We start from the raw sequence: 15,124 nt of genomic DNA, 5'->3' as shown, positions 1-15,124 counted from the left end.
GTTAATTTTTTTCAACTATGAAAAGGGAATAGGTGAGAACTACCATCTTCTCCTGAAAATCACAAAAGAGTAGTAGCCTTTCTTTCAAATCCATCTCATACTGTAGGTTCACAGACTTTGTGGGGGGCAATACTTATACTAGAGTTCATTTTAAGACTCAACTTTTTTACAATTCACTTCTTTTGTAAACTAGTTATCATTGATTAGATATCATTCACTCCTTACTTGTTTATACACGTGCTCATTTGCCCTCTGTTACTTTCCTACAGTATTAAAAGCATTGCACTGAATGGCACCATCATCCATTAGTAGTTCAAGTCAGAAATCAGGGAGTCATATTTAAGCTGTTGTTCTCTTTAGTATCCCACATTCAGTCTGAATTCAATTTTGTCCTTTTTATTTCTCCAATTCATTCTCTTATATCCAATATCAGGGCCTCTGCCTAGGACTTTACACCTGGATTACTACTGCTCTAACATTTCAGCTTGCTGACTGGACTGCTGCCACCATCCTCTTCACCACAAATTAATTTTCACGATTTCTATAAATGTTTGTCAATAGAAGCTCATGACTGACTAGATCGTGTCATGAATACCTTAAGCAATGGAAAAAAATGCCCTCAAGAAATTTATGGAATTAAACTATTTGAATATTGTTACTTACTTTGGGAATGCATCAAAACAGTAAGTCTTCTTGGTATCAGGAAAAGCGACTCGCATTCCCGAGGTCAAAGGAGAATGAAGAATAACAGCAGCACTCTCATACCGAGCAGCAAGATCCACAGATGGTACTGTCCCTATACTTTGGCCATATATAATCACATTTTCAGGGCGAATACCGTATCTACAAAGTTTAGAAGTTAAAAAAAAAAAAAAAATTAGGCTGGTATGAAATGTTCAAGCATTCTTAAGGACTTAATTTTAGAATAACTTAAAACAATGAGACAATGTAAACTAATTTATATTTACAATTTAAGTTTCCTAGTCATCGCTACAATATTTTATGCTAAAATAAGATCTATATTTTCATTGTATTTGCTAAAATAAAATCTATTACTTTCAGCTTATTTGAATTTCATCTTTTGGAAAAATAACTGCTGAGGTTTTTGGAAATTTCAATCTTAAGAAATGAATTAAATCACTAAACCTAGACTATTTCTGTCTAAGTATGAAACATATCAATATTGGATGATTTTTTATTTGACATTTAATATAACAGGTTATTTTTTTCAGGCATCAAAAGTGGATTATTCTATATTTTGAAATTGGTCATACTGATAAGATGCTACATATAGTAATGACATGGAATGAATAAAACATGTATAGTTTTAGTCAAGAGCAAATTACTATTTTTCTTGAAATTTGCCTTTGCTAACTCTCTTAGAGATGGACTAGTGATCAAAAAGATGAACAGATTAATGAGAATTCCAAATGCCATATGGTTCAGTTAATTACAAATAGACTTCATGCTTAAAATCTCAAGTGTACTGGCACCAATATTATTGAAAGGAGATTCTGACTCTGGTTATTTAAAAAGCATTCTTAAATTTATAAATAATCACTGATTATTACTACTAGGCCCATGAACTCTTTACCTACTATTTACATTTTATTTTTTTCCTTCTTAGATTTGTTATTATACCATTTTCTTCAGTTGGTTTAATAATACCCTTTATATAGAGCTTTGCCATGAGAAGAAAACTTCATTATATATCTTGGAGGCAGAAAGGAATAACTTATACTAAGATATGTTTGTATTTATTGTGCACTAATTCCCTGACGAGAAATATACTGAAGTCTACAAAACTGCATTATTTAACTTTAATTTATTGAAATATATCACTCATACATAAACAATAAATGTATAATAGTTGTGAACTTACAAAACAAACATAACATCAAACATACATAACATCTCACCCTACCACAAATAACTTGCAATGTTCTTAAACCTTTTAAACTGATGATTAAAGAGCATTGTCAAAAAATTACTATTAAACGAAGTATTTTTCCCCTAACCAATCCTACTATTATCTTTATATCATTTATATATGAACATACATAAACAATTAAGTGTATAGTAAAAGTTGTGAACTTACAAAGCAAACATGCATAACATCATTCAGGGGTCCCATATATCAACTGTCCACTAACACCCTGCACTGTTGTGAGACGTTTGTTACAAACTATAAAAGAACACTGTCAAAATCTTACTACTAATCATAGTTCTTATCTTACATTTGGTGTGTTTTTCCCCCAACCCACCCTATTATTATTTAAATATGTATTTTTTTTTATGACAGAAGTTGTAAACTTATAAAACAATCATGCAAATGTGCAGAATTCCCAAAAACACCCCTCCATCAACATACCACAATGTGGTGTGTCATTCACTACAGATAAAATAATATCATCTGATTATTGCCATGTTCATAGTATACATTTGGCTCACATTTTCCATATTGCCTCAGTATCAACACAGTACATCTTTTGCATAGATGCAAGAATATTATATTACTACTACTAACCACAGTCCATAGGTCACTCCAGCTGTAATTTTCCCATGCTTCTCCACATTCCCATCACCCTGCAGTAGTGACATACATATGTTCTAGCTAACAAAGGAAACACTTGCATCTGTACCATCAGCCACAATTCTCACCCACCTCTTGGTTTACTGTGCTATCCACTTCCTAGATTATTCTCAAGCATTCTGTCAATTGTCATTTATATAATCAGACTACCATTTTCAGTCACATCCTCATTTATAAACTAGCTGTTACTCACTGTGTGTTACTATCCACTCTATACATTTCCATTTTTACAGTAAAGCTAATTAAAACTTCTACATACATTAAACATCAGTAGTCCATTCAGTCCTTCTCTTATCTAAGAATTCACCACCTACCACCAGGTCTTGAAGATATTTTCCAATAATTTCTTCTAGAAGTTTTACGGTTCTTGCTTTTTAGTTTTGTGATCAATTTTGAGTTAGTTTTTGGATAAGGTGTGAGATAGGGGTCCTCTTTCCTTCTTTCTGCTATGGATGTCCAATACTTTCAGCACCATTTGTTGAATGGATTGTTCTGCCTGAGCTGTGTGTTTGACAGGCTAGTAAAAAATCATGTGACCACACCTGTGAGGGTCTGTTTCTGAACTATAAATTTGGTTCCATTGGTCTATTGTGTCTGTCTTTAGGCCAGTACATGTTGTTTTTACTACTATAGGTAGGTATTATGATTCAAACTCTAGAGATGAGGGTTCACTTTTCCTTTTTATGATGTTTCTGGCTATTCAGGACTCCTTACCCTTCCAAATAAATTTAATGATAGTGTTTTCAATTTTTTTCTTTAATGCTGGTGGAACTTTTTATCGGGATTGCATTAAATCTGTGTATCAATTTGAGTAGAATTGATATCTTAATGATATTTAGTCTTGCAATCCATGAGCATGGAATATTCTTCCAGTTATTTAGGACTTTTCTGATTTAACATTGAATTGCAGTTTTCTGAATACAAGTGCTTTACATCATTGGTTAAGTTTATTCCTGACTACTTGAGTTTTATCTGTCATTTTATTTTCACCACTTTTGACACCTTTAGTTACTTTTATTGATATAATCTTCATTTCTAGACTCTCTTCCAGGCCCCTCTCTCCTGTCTTTTCTTTTCAGGTTCTAGCACACCCTTTAATATTTGCTGAAAATCTGGTCTCTTGCTTAGAAATTCTCTCAGTTTCTGTTTATCTGTGAATATTCTAATTTAACCCTCATTTTTGAAAGACAGTCTTACTGGATATAAGATTCTAGGCTGGAAGTTTTTCTCTTGTAGTATCTTAAATATATCAGACTACTGTCTTTTTTTTTTTTTAAGATTTATTTTTATTTATTTCTCTCCCCCCTCAGTTGTCTGTTCTTTGTCTGCTTCTGTTGTTGTCAGTGGTACGGGAATCTGTGTTTCTTTTTGTTGTGTCATCTTGCTGCGTCTGCTCTCCGTGTGCACGGCACCATTCCTGGGCAGGCTGCACTTTCTTTCGCGCTGGGCAGCTCTCCTTACGGGGCGCACTCCTTGCGCGTGGGGCTCCCCTATACGGGGGACACCCCTGCATGGCAGGGTACTCCTTGTGCGCATCAGCACTGCGCATGGGCTAGCTGCACACGGGTCAAGGAGGCCCGGGGTTTGAACCGTGGACCTTCCATGTGGTAGACAGACACCCTAACCACTGGACCAAGTCTGCCTCCTAGACTACTGTCTTCTTGCTGCCATGGTTTCTGGTGAGAAATCAGCACTTAATCTTATTTGATATCCCTTATATTTTATGCATTGCTTTTCTCTTGCTGCTTTCAGAATTCTGTCTTTGGCCTTTGACATTCTGATGAGTATGTGTCTTGGAGTTGGTCTATTTGGATTTTTTTGGATGGGAGTATGTTGTGCTTCTTGGACAGGGATATCTATGTCCTTCAATAGGGTTGGGAAATTTTCTATCATTATTTCTTTAAATATTCCTTCTGCCCCTTTTCCCTTCTCTTCTCCTTCTGGGACACCCATGACATGTATGTTTGCACATTTTTGCTGTCATTTAGTTCCCTGAGACCTTGTTCAGTTTTTTCCATTATTTTCTTCATCTGTTCTTCTCTATGTTTACTTTCAGAGGCCATTTCTTCAAGCTCATTAATCCTTTCTTCTGCCTCCTCAAATCTGCTATTATATGATTCCAGTGTTTTTAAAAATTTCATTGATTGTACCTTTCATTCCCATAAGATCTGCTATTTTTCTACATATGCTTTCAAATTCTTCTTTGTGCTCATCCAATGTCTTCTTAATATCCTTAATCTTTAGCCATCTCATTGAATTTACTAAGGAGATTTGTTTGAACATCTATAATTAGTTGTCTCAACTCCTTTATGTCATCTGGATGCTTATCCTGTTCCTTTAACTGGGCCATCGCTTCCTGTTTCTTGGTGTGATTGTAATTTTTTGTTGGTGTTTTCACATCTGGCTTTCTAGAGTATTTATTCTGGGTGCAGTTTTTCTCTTCAGTTTAGGGCTTCCTATTGTTTCTCCCTTGCTGATTGTGCAGTAGCAGTGAAGCATGTAGTTGGTGCTGTAAGCTGTGGAGGCTCAAGCTGCCCACATTGCACCAGCGACCAATGACACTTCTTCCAACTTTCTTCTTTGCCAGGGGTAGGGACAGAGTCACAACTATGTGGAATAATCCACGTGCAGGCCTAGACCGTAGTTGCCCAGAGAGACTGATGAAGCTTCATATCCCTTTCTCCTCTGTCTGGGGCAGGGATGGAGCTGCAGGTGGGGGCAACAATCACTGCAGTGTGGGTCCTAAGATGACAGCAGTTGCCCTGGTAAACTTCTAATTTTCAATCTATGGCAGCCAAAGTTACCTGTAGTTACCTGTATGGCTGGTACAAGGCTCCTCAGCCTCCTCCCTGCCAGAGGCAGGGCTGAAGCCTAGGCTGCTGCAGGCAGATCTGCCTGAAAAAAATGCCAGCCTGGCTTCCCCTCAGGCTGGGGGCGGAGTCAGAATGGTGGCTACTTGCCTCTTCCGGACTTGGGCTGGTTCTCACCCCAGCTGTTCCCAGGGTTATCTCTCAGCCAGCTAAATCTCCCATTCAGTAGCTGAAATCCGTAGCCAACTGTCTCCTCCTCCCCTGTTTCTGGGAAATGGAGCTTCCAATTCCCATCGCAGAACAGCTCCTGGAGTGGTTTGTGCTGCCAGAATAGGATGATCACTGGCTTCCGTGGCTTGGCCAGTAATTTCCCGGAGAGGCTAGCGCAGGTCCCCGCAGCTTCCTCCCTGCTGGAGGTGGCACTGGGGCCTAGGCTAGACCTGCAATATGATCTGGGTAGGAAGAATACGGTCCCCACCAGCACTGGGATTCTCAGTCCGCCCCACTTCCCCTTGTGCCAGGCGTGGAGTTAAGACGTCAGCTCCCAGCTTCTTTCTGACCTGGACAGGCTCAAATCTTAGCTGTTCTCAGGATCATACTGTAGCCCACTGAATTTCCTCATCATAGCTGAAACTGGTGCTCAACTGTCTCCTCCGCCCCCATTTTGGGGAAGTGGAGCTTTCAATTCCAGCCATGGAACAGCTCTCGAGGCAGTTTGTGCCTCTGGTGGAGGATCGGCACTGGCCTCTGTGGCGTGGAGAGCCCTACTTACAAGTCTTCTCTGCAGATGGACAGTATCCTCCTTATACTCCTTCAAAGATGTTGCACAATGCCCTTCTGGCCTCCTGAAGCCCCCAAACAGGTGCTTCAGCTAGCTCCAGAGAGCTATGGGTGTTTGCTAATTGCCCTGTAGCAGGAGCTGACTCTAGGAGGTCCTTACTCCACTACCATCTTGCTGGTTCTGAAAACTGCGTTATTTTTCAACAAAGCTCTGCATTTTAGTGACCAGAAAGGATTAATGTCACTCTAATTCTCAAAAATGCATTCTATTGGTATAATCAAAATAATTAACCTAGAAAAATACTTAAATAATTTATCATAACATTGCTTCATCTGCCCCCACCCTCAAGATCTCTCTAAATTTTAGGAGTTCAGAATGCAAAGTAAAATCTCATTTTTACAGAATGAATACTTTAAAAATACTCTTAATAAGGTTTAACTGGCAACTTCCAAGAAATAATTATATAAACTATGCAAATCCTGGCTTAGGATTTTAACAACAACCAAAAACCCTAGTCTTGGGAAACGGACTTTGGCCCAGTGGTTAGGGCGTCCATCTACCACATGGTAGGTCCGCGGTTCAAGCCCCGGGCCTCCTTGACCCGTGTGGAGCTGGCCCATGCGCAGTGCTGATGCGCGCAAGGAGTGCCGTGCTACACAGGGGTGTCCCCCACGTAGGGAAGCCCCACACGCAAGGAGTGCACCCATAAGGAGAGCCACCCAACGCGAAGGAGGGAGCAGCCTGCCGAGGAATGGCGCCGCCCACACTTCCTGTGCTGCTGACGGACAACAGAAGCGGACAAAGAAACAAGACGCAGCAAAAAGACACAGAAAACAGACAACCGGGGGAGGGGAGGGGAATTAAATAAATAAAAATAAATCTTTAAAAAAAAAACAAAAAAACACACACACAAAAAAACCCTAGTCTTTTACACTGTTAATGAATATCTCACTAAATCATTTTTTCTTTTTCGTGTAAATGATTCAAATTTGAATAAACAGTTTTATATCACATTCTATTAAGTTTATAAAAACCAAACATCTGTCATTGGATAAAAAAAAAAAAAAAACAACACACACAGGCACACAAAGCTGAGGCACCTAAAATTTTATCTTGCCCATCTAAGTAGCTCAAGATGTGTTACAGAAACAGCTTTGTTTCTATTGATCATCACGAGTATAAAAAAATAATTCCAAATCACCATTTACCTTGTCCTAAGAGCAAGCCAAGCAGCTTCAATGTCTGCATAGAGGTTCTTCTCTGTTGGTTTCCCAGAACTTGCACCATATCCAGAATAATCATATGAAAATATATTACAATTAATCCGTGATCCCAGTCCTATGTAAAAGCTGCTCATCTGACCAAGATCAACAGCATTTCCATGTGAGAAGAGTAAAGTGTATTTGGCATTGGGTGAGCAACGTACAAACATACAGGCAATTCTGTTGCCTTTACTGGTTCTAGTCATGAAACACTCAATAGCATCTTTTTCTCTAGAAGAATACTGCCAGTCTGCGCGTTCTGACAGATGTAAAGTCCAGCGGCTTCCACTTTCATCACACATCAGCGTGTAAGTTGGATCGGGTGGCAAAAATGCCAATTTTGAAGCAATTTTCCCTGGACAAGGTGGGCAGCAGAAGAGACAACATAGCTCACTAAATGAAAGATTATTCATCTTCTGAAAAAGAAAAGGAAATAGCAAATGTTTTAATCACCGAATATGGATTCTCTCATACCAGAAGGTTAAAACAAAGACAAGTACAAATTATTCAAGTCTACCCCCCAAAAGAGATTTTTTGGCATCTTTCTAGAATACTTTAAATCTGACAAGCGATAGACTTAAATACTACATGACATGCTTTAAACAGTAGTGATTATTATCCCATAATATTTAACAAAAATGTAAAAAAATAATACACAGAGTATAGGTAGTATTTGCTATTTCTTCACAAATAACACAGAAGATATGAAATATCTACTGTGGTGTGGAATTTTTGTGTAAGCCAGTGAAAATTCTCAGAATTTTAAGGTGAAGCAAGGGATTCAACATGATATAGTAACCATATAACCACAGTTAATACTTATTATGCACTTACTACTTGTCAGGCCTTAGGCTAAGTGTTTTATGTGTACTTATTTATCTTCAAAATAACCCTGTAATTTCGCTATATGATTGTTCCAATGAATCAGATGAAGAAGCAGGCCTGAGAAAAGAAATTTCTACAAGGTAAGGCAGTTGTGGAGCCAGGATCTGATGCCAGGCTCAACTGCTGTCCTACATCACCGTGCTATACTGCGTCAAGGGCTCGGAACAACATTTTTCTCAGAAGCCTATCACTTCAGCCACAATTTCAGTGGCCCATAGCCTATAAAACCTGGAAAAAGGGTAATATCTGCTAAAGGTAAAATTTCCTAAATGTTTGGATGGGAGAGAGGACAGGTCTTGAAGGAGGAAAGTGCTGGGGTAGAATCTCAGCTCTGCCACTTACTAGCTGTGTATCCTTGGGCAAATTCTTAACCACAATGACCCTCATTTTCTTCACATGTAAAATGAGGTTAATACCTTTACCGAACTGTGGTTGTGAAGACTAAATGTGATGATGTAGGTAAGGCATATATTACAGTGATGGCCACACGCTAGCATACTCAAGAATGGTCCACTTTCTCCTATATCCTTTTCATTAATATTTAAGAAGTATTTACCTTATACTAACTCAGGGACAAAAATAAAGTAAAACGTGTCCTACCTACCAGCTTTCCTTCTACTTGTCTTTACTCTTATCTCTCTCCTCTCTTTTTAAAGATTTATTTATATATTATTTATATATTCCCACCTACCCACCCACCCCCCTAGTTGTCTGCTGTGTCCATTCACTCTGTGTTCTTCTGTTTGCTTGTCTTCTCTTTAGGTGGCACTGGGAACCAATCCTGGGATATTCTGGAGTGAGAGGGGTGCTCAATCTCTTGTACCCCCTCAGCTCCCTGGTCTGCTGCATCTCTTATTGTCTCTGCTCTGTGTCTCTTTTTGTTGCATCACCTTGCTGTACCAGCTCTCTGCTTGGGCCAGCACTCCTATGCTGGCCAGCTTGCCTTCACCAGGAGGCCCTGGTAATTGAACCCTGGACCTCCCATATGGTAGACGGGAGCTCAAATGCTTGAGCCACATCCGCTTCCTTTTCCTATCTCTTTTTATCACAAGCAGACCACTGCTTAGTTCCAGGAAAAAGGCATTCAAAACAAATAATTTCCAGAGCCTTAGTGGCGCCCAGTTTTCTCCAAATAATTTAGATAGAAGGACAGGAAAAAATATACATTACATGAAAAAATAGAAGAAAATTTAGGCAAAATGAGGTAAGAAAGTTTAGAAAGAAATCCTTTTTTGTTCACTACTGAATCAAAATATATAATGCTCACTACAACCGTGTTCAAGTTAATTTCCCAGTGTGAATTAATTAGGTAGAAAGAGGTTGTAGAAACAGCACAAGCAGAGAAAAGCAAGAGTAGGTATGACAAAAAAGACTTTAAAGGATAAATATGGGAAGGACAGAAAAGCACCTCTTGGTTATTGGATATTGGGAAACCCTTCCACTTGCCATCCTATCTTTATTCCTTTTCAGCTTTCAAAACATATATAACCTGAATAAGCTACTTTCTTAGCCTGGTTGGAAGAATTAGGTTAGAAATAAAAATTAAACATCACCTCTAATGTAAATGCTAACTGGTATTGACTTCCTGAAGTGTGTTGAGGATCCTGAGGACATGCCTAAACTTAACAGGCAAATAATATATGACATATTAGCAATGTCTACTATAGAATTCTGCTACAAATTTACTATTCTGGTCAGGAGGATAAGGGACATGAGAAAGCTGATCTGGCAGGGAGGGAAGGCAGTTCAAAGAAAATTTCATTCTTGGTAAATATTTTTTAAAAAATCACGTGCCATCTAAATAGCATTAAATTTAGGTCTTTTTTTTTTTTTTTTTTAGATAAGCCAGGTAGTAACAAATTTTTAAAAGAAACAAGGCAATGTCATCAATTACAAAAAATCTGAAAATATAATGATATATGTCAGTCATTGCATTCAGACTTTTACTAGAATTATGAATTTAACTTTTTGAAATACTTTCAAACTTATAGCACAGTTACAAAAATAATACAAAACCCATACAAAAAGCCTCCAATATATCCCCATCCCTCCACATACTTATATCTACCAATTTTAATATTTTGCCACTTTTGCCATATCATTCTATGTGTCCATCAATCTATCAATCCCTTTATCTATCTTCCTATTGATTTATCCTTCTTTCTATTCTCGCTATACATTTATCAATCCATTTACTGAGCATGTGAGTTTAGGTTGCATACATCAAGCTTCTTTTTTTTCCCTATTTTTTAAATGTTACATTCGAAAAATATAAGAGGTCCCCATACATCCCCCACCCCCCTCACCCCACTCCTCTCACATCAACAACCTCTTTCATCATTGTGGGATGTTTATCGCATTTGGTGAATACATTTTGGAGCACTGCTGCACCACAAAGATAATGGTTTACATTGTAGTATACACTCTCCCCCAGTCCACCCAGTGGGCCATGGCAGAACATACAATGTCCAGCATCTGTCCTTGCAGTACCACCCAGGACAACTCTAAGTCCTGAAAATGCCCCCACATCATATCTCTTCTTCCCTCTCCCTACACTCAGCAGCTACTGGGTCCACTTTCTCCACATCAATGCTACAATTTCTTCCATTACTAATCATAATAGTTCCATAGTAGAATATCACTAAGTACACTCTAATCCATATTCTATTCCTCCATCCTGTGGACCCTGATGTGGTTATGTCCACTCCACCTCTATATTGAGAGGGGGCTTAAATTCTATGTGGATGATGGATCCAATTCTCCTGCTTGCAGGTGTAGGCACCCTCGGCTCCCTGGTGTGGTGGTTGACCTTCTTCACCTCCCTGTTAGCTGGCCGGGGTAAGTCCAATAAACCAGAGGGTAGGAGTTGCAAGTCTGCTGAGGCTCAGGGCCTGGCTGTCACATGGACAGTCCAGAGATTTAGGTCTCCTGAGTATACACCAACCCCAGCACCAACCACAGGTCCAGTAAAAGTGGCAGAAGAGGCATGTGTAGAAACGTCACATCTGAGTGCAACTCCATCACACTTAGGAACACAAACTCCAAAGTAGGGCCAACTGACATGGCACTGAACTCCAGAGCCATCTGCCATGACCATTGAACCTGTGGGTCTCTGTAGCCCTCAGGAGAACCAATACTTGGGGTTCAATCTACTTTAGCTGTCTCTGGGACCCTGCTGAGGTATGCGTAAGCGCGACCCCTCTGATGACCTCCTGACTCCTTTTTGGAGACTCATAGCCATATAAACTCATTTGTCCTTTCCATTTCCCTCTTTTACTCAAGGTCAAAAAGCAGTTTTTAACACCTGATATTAAATGTAGGCTGAGATATTCTGCTGGTCTGAGTTGACCCTTTTATTCAAGGTCTTTTTCTAGTTACATAATCAAATTTAGATATTTTTAATCCAATTAGTTTTGTAAAACTTATCTGAATAAAAATATAATTTACTAGTTATTTCTTGACAAAAACATCTGGAAAAACAAAGATTTTCACACAACATACATACATATATACAATTTTAAGGCTGGCAAAAATCAGTTCTGATGTAAAGTATTTCCTTATCTTCTTCTCATTCATAGATGAGGTGAATATCTCCTGGAAAGTAACTCCTGGAAAAGAATAATATTCAGGGTAGAAATACAGGAAGGTTCTCTGAGGGACAGAGTTGCCTGGTGACAGAGGTGGTGGTGGCAGTGGTGATACAACTTAAAACAAGGAAGGTCCAGGGAGGCCCAGCGCAGATTTTGACACTCTTAATATGAGTGCCTCTATCTTATTCCTGAAATTCTCCAGGAGGAAGAACAGGCCAAGGCCTGGGTTAGGCTATTGCTACTACTCCCTTCTCCACCATTTATGTATTTCCAGACAAGGCAGTGAATAATCCTAGGGGAAAAATAACAGAATCTGGAAGTAAACAAAAACCATAAAAAAGACTAGAAGCAGACATTTTGGACCAAACAAGAATTTAAAATAATTGATAATGAATTCTTCAAAAGGCAAAGGGAAGAATAATTAAATATGAAGTAGGAAAAAGTACCTTAAAGAAAAACCTAACTGGAAATCTACAGCATAAAAAAAATAGTGGAAATATAGAATTCAACTGATGGGTTGTGTAGAACTGTTAACAGCTGAAGAACCCATTAAAATGAGCTGGAAGATCAGGGTGAAGAATTCAAAATATGGAATTTTTTTTGGGGGGGTGAGGGGAGGGCGAGAGCAATGAAGAGATAAAAATCTCACAGCTAAATATAGTAACTCCAGACCAGAAACAGAAAAATCTAAAAGTTTCTGAAAAGATGACCTACAAAGGAATAAAAACCAGAACATCTGACTTTTCAATATGGATCTCTGTAGGCATACAAAGCTTGGATGGTTTACTAAACCAAAACCCTCTTTTCAAAACTCCAGCAAGGAAGGAGATAAATCCAAGAGAATTCTATTAGATCTGAGATAGAAACAAAGGAGATATAGAAATAAAGGAGAATAGTTAATACTTAATTTTGTATAAATAAACAATGAAGGGGGAAAAAAAGGCAGTGAAATATATTCCTAACAACCCAATATAGACAAGATCAGGGAAGAGTTAGGGAGTATAAAAGGGGTAAAAATGTGCACGTAAGTATAGCTCTTATTAATATCAGAAAAATTAGTTTGTAGAATACACCTAAAGTAGTTACAGTTATTAATTAGAACTGTTTAGCTTTGAGTACATTTATCAGAGTATCCAACTCCAGAAGAAGGCACAAAGAAACAAGGAAAAAAAAATTAAGAGCAGATATCAACAAAACAGAGAACAAAAAGCAATAGAGAAATTAACAAAATCAAAAGCTACCTCATAGAAAAGGCCTTCAGTACTAATAGAAACTAGCATTAATTGAGCACTTATTGTCAGGCAGTGTCTTAAACTCTTTTCATATATATTAACTCATTTAATCTTTTCAATAATCCTCTGACATAGAGATTATCATTACACTTATTTCACAACTAGAGGCACAGATCTTGTGCCCTAAGATCACATAGCTGGTAAACGTTAGAACTGATAAGTGGCAGAATGACTGCTGCCAAAATTCTTAACCACTGTTTCATGGAAAGGGTACTCAGACAAGACTGATCAAGAGAAAGAATTAGGCAAATAAAACACTAAATGAAAAGGGAAAAAGAAGTACAGCTATAGTTTTTAAAAGTAAAAGAATACATATATAAATAACCTCAATGAAATGGATCAATTTTTAAAATAATATAAAATGACAAAAATGGCATATGTAATAAAGAAGTTGAGTATGCAAATAACCACAAAATGGTTATAGATAAAAGACTGTAAACCTTCCCATAAGATCATGAAGATGACAAGGATGCTCATTGTTACTACTTTGATTCAACATTGTACTTGGAGCGATTAGGCAAGAAAAAGAAGTAAATGGCATCCAAATTGGAAAGGAAGAGGTAAACTTACCCTATTTGTTGATGGCAAGATCCCTTAGACAATCCTGAAAAAACGACATCAACACTACTAGAGCTAATAAATTAATTCAGCAAAGTGCCAGGGTACTAGATCAACATGCAAGAATCAGGGGTTTCTATACACTACCAACAAACTATCCAAAAGGAAAAAATCAAGAAAAAAAATTCCATTTACAATAACATCTAAAACAGATACCTAGGAATAAATTTAACTAGGGATGTAAAGGACTTGTACATTGAAAACTACAAAACACTGCTAAAAGAAATCAAAGACCAAAATAAACGGATCCTATGTCCATGGATTGGAAAAGTACTGTTAAGATGTCAATTCTATCCAAAGCAATTTACAGATTCAACACACTCCCAATCAAAATGCCAACAGCTGTTTCTCTGCCTAGAGGAACCTGCATCAAATCTTGGTACATCTTTCCGTCTTCTCTCCCATTTCTCAGCAAGCTCTGTTCTTTTCCCCCACTGCCCAATAAATTCTTTCTACTGGCCTAAAAAAAAATTCCAACAGACTCACCAGCAGAAATGGAAAAGCCAATCACCAAACTTATATGGAAGAGTAAGGAGCCCCAAACAGCCAAAACCATCTTAAAAAAGAACAATGTTGGAGGACTCACACTTCTCAATTTTAAACTTAGCTACAGTAATCAAAACAGTTCAGTATCATATAAGGATTATACATATGGAATTGAAATCTGAGTTCAGAAGTTAATTTTCACATATGGCCAGTTGATTTTTGACAAGGTTGCCAAGTCCACTTATGCAGAAAGAATAGTGACTTCAATAAACGGTGCTGGGAAGACTAGATATCCATGTGCAAAAGAATGCAGGTGGATTTCTAAGTCACACCATATACAAATTGACTCCAAATGGAACAAAGATCTAAACATAATAAGAAACTATAAAACTCCTAGAACAAAATATAGGGAAGCACCTTTAGGCGAAAGAAAAAAATAGATAAATGGGACTTCATCAAATTCAAAACTTTGTGCAAAAGACTTCATTATGAAAGTGAAAAGAAAGGGAAGCGGACTTGGCCCAGTGGTTAGGGTGTCCGTCTACCACATGGGAGGTCCGTGGTTCAAACCCTGGGCCTCCTTGACCCGTATGGAGCTGGCCCATGTACAGTGCTGATGCGTGCAAGGAGTGCCGTGCCATGCCGGGGTGTCCCCACGTAGGGGAGCCCCACGCGCAAGAAGTGTGCCCCATAAGGAGAGCCGCCCAGCGCAAAAGAAAGATCAGCCTGCCAAGGAATGGCACTGCATCCACGGAGAGCTGACACAAGAAGATGATGCAACAAAAAGAAACACAGATTCCCATGCCG

The 15,124-nt window shown here is 38.4% G+C and overlaps 1 protein-coding gene across 4 annotated transcripts in view; it reads right to left on the bottom strand.

Annotated features, from left to right (window-relative positions):
- ABHD17B (abhydrolase domain containing 17B, depalmitoylase) overlaps positions 1–15,124 on the bottom strand; it is a 59,291-nt gene that overhangs the window by 13,108 nt on the left and 31,059 nt on the right. For all 4 annotated transcript variants that reach the window (XM_004464941.5, XM_004464942.5, XM_004464944.5 and 1 more), the window contains 2 exons: positions 7,393–7,862; positions 664–843 (listed from right to left, as the gene is read on the bottom strand). In XM_004464941.5, coding sequence (XP_004464998.2) covers positions 664–843; positions 7,393–7,859 — 647 coding nt within the window. In that variant the 5' untranslated portion in view covers positions 7,860–7,862. The remainder of the gene's footprint in view (positions 1–663; positions 844–7,392; positions 7,863–15,124) is intronic.

Source organism: Dasypus novemcinctus, chromosome 8, assembly GCF_030445035.2.
Source record: "Dasypus novemcinctus isolate mDasNov1 chromosome 8, mDasNov1.1.hap2, whole genome shotgun sequence".
Lineage (NCBI taxonomy): Eukaryota > Metazoa > Chordata > Mammalia > Cingulata > Dasypodidae > Dasypus > Dasypus novemcinctus.
This window is presented reverse-complemented; position numbering and strand designations above follow the sequence as displayed.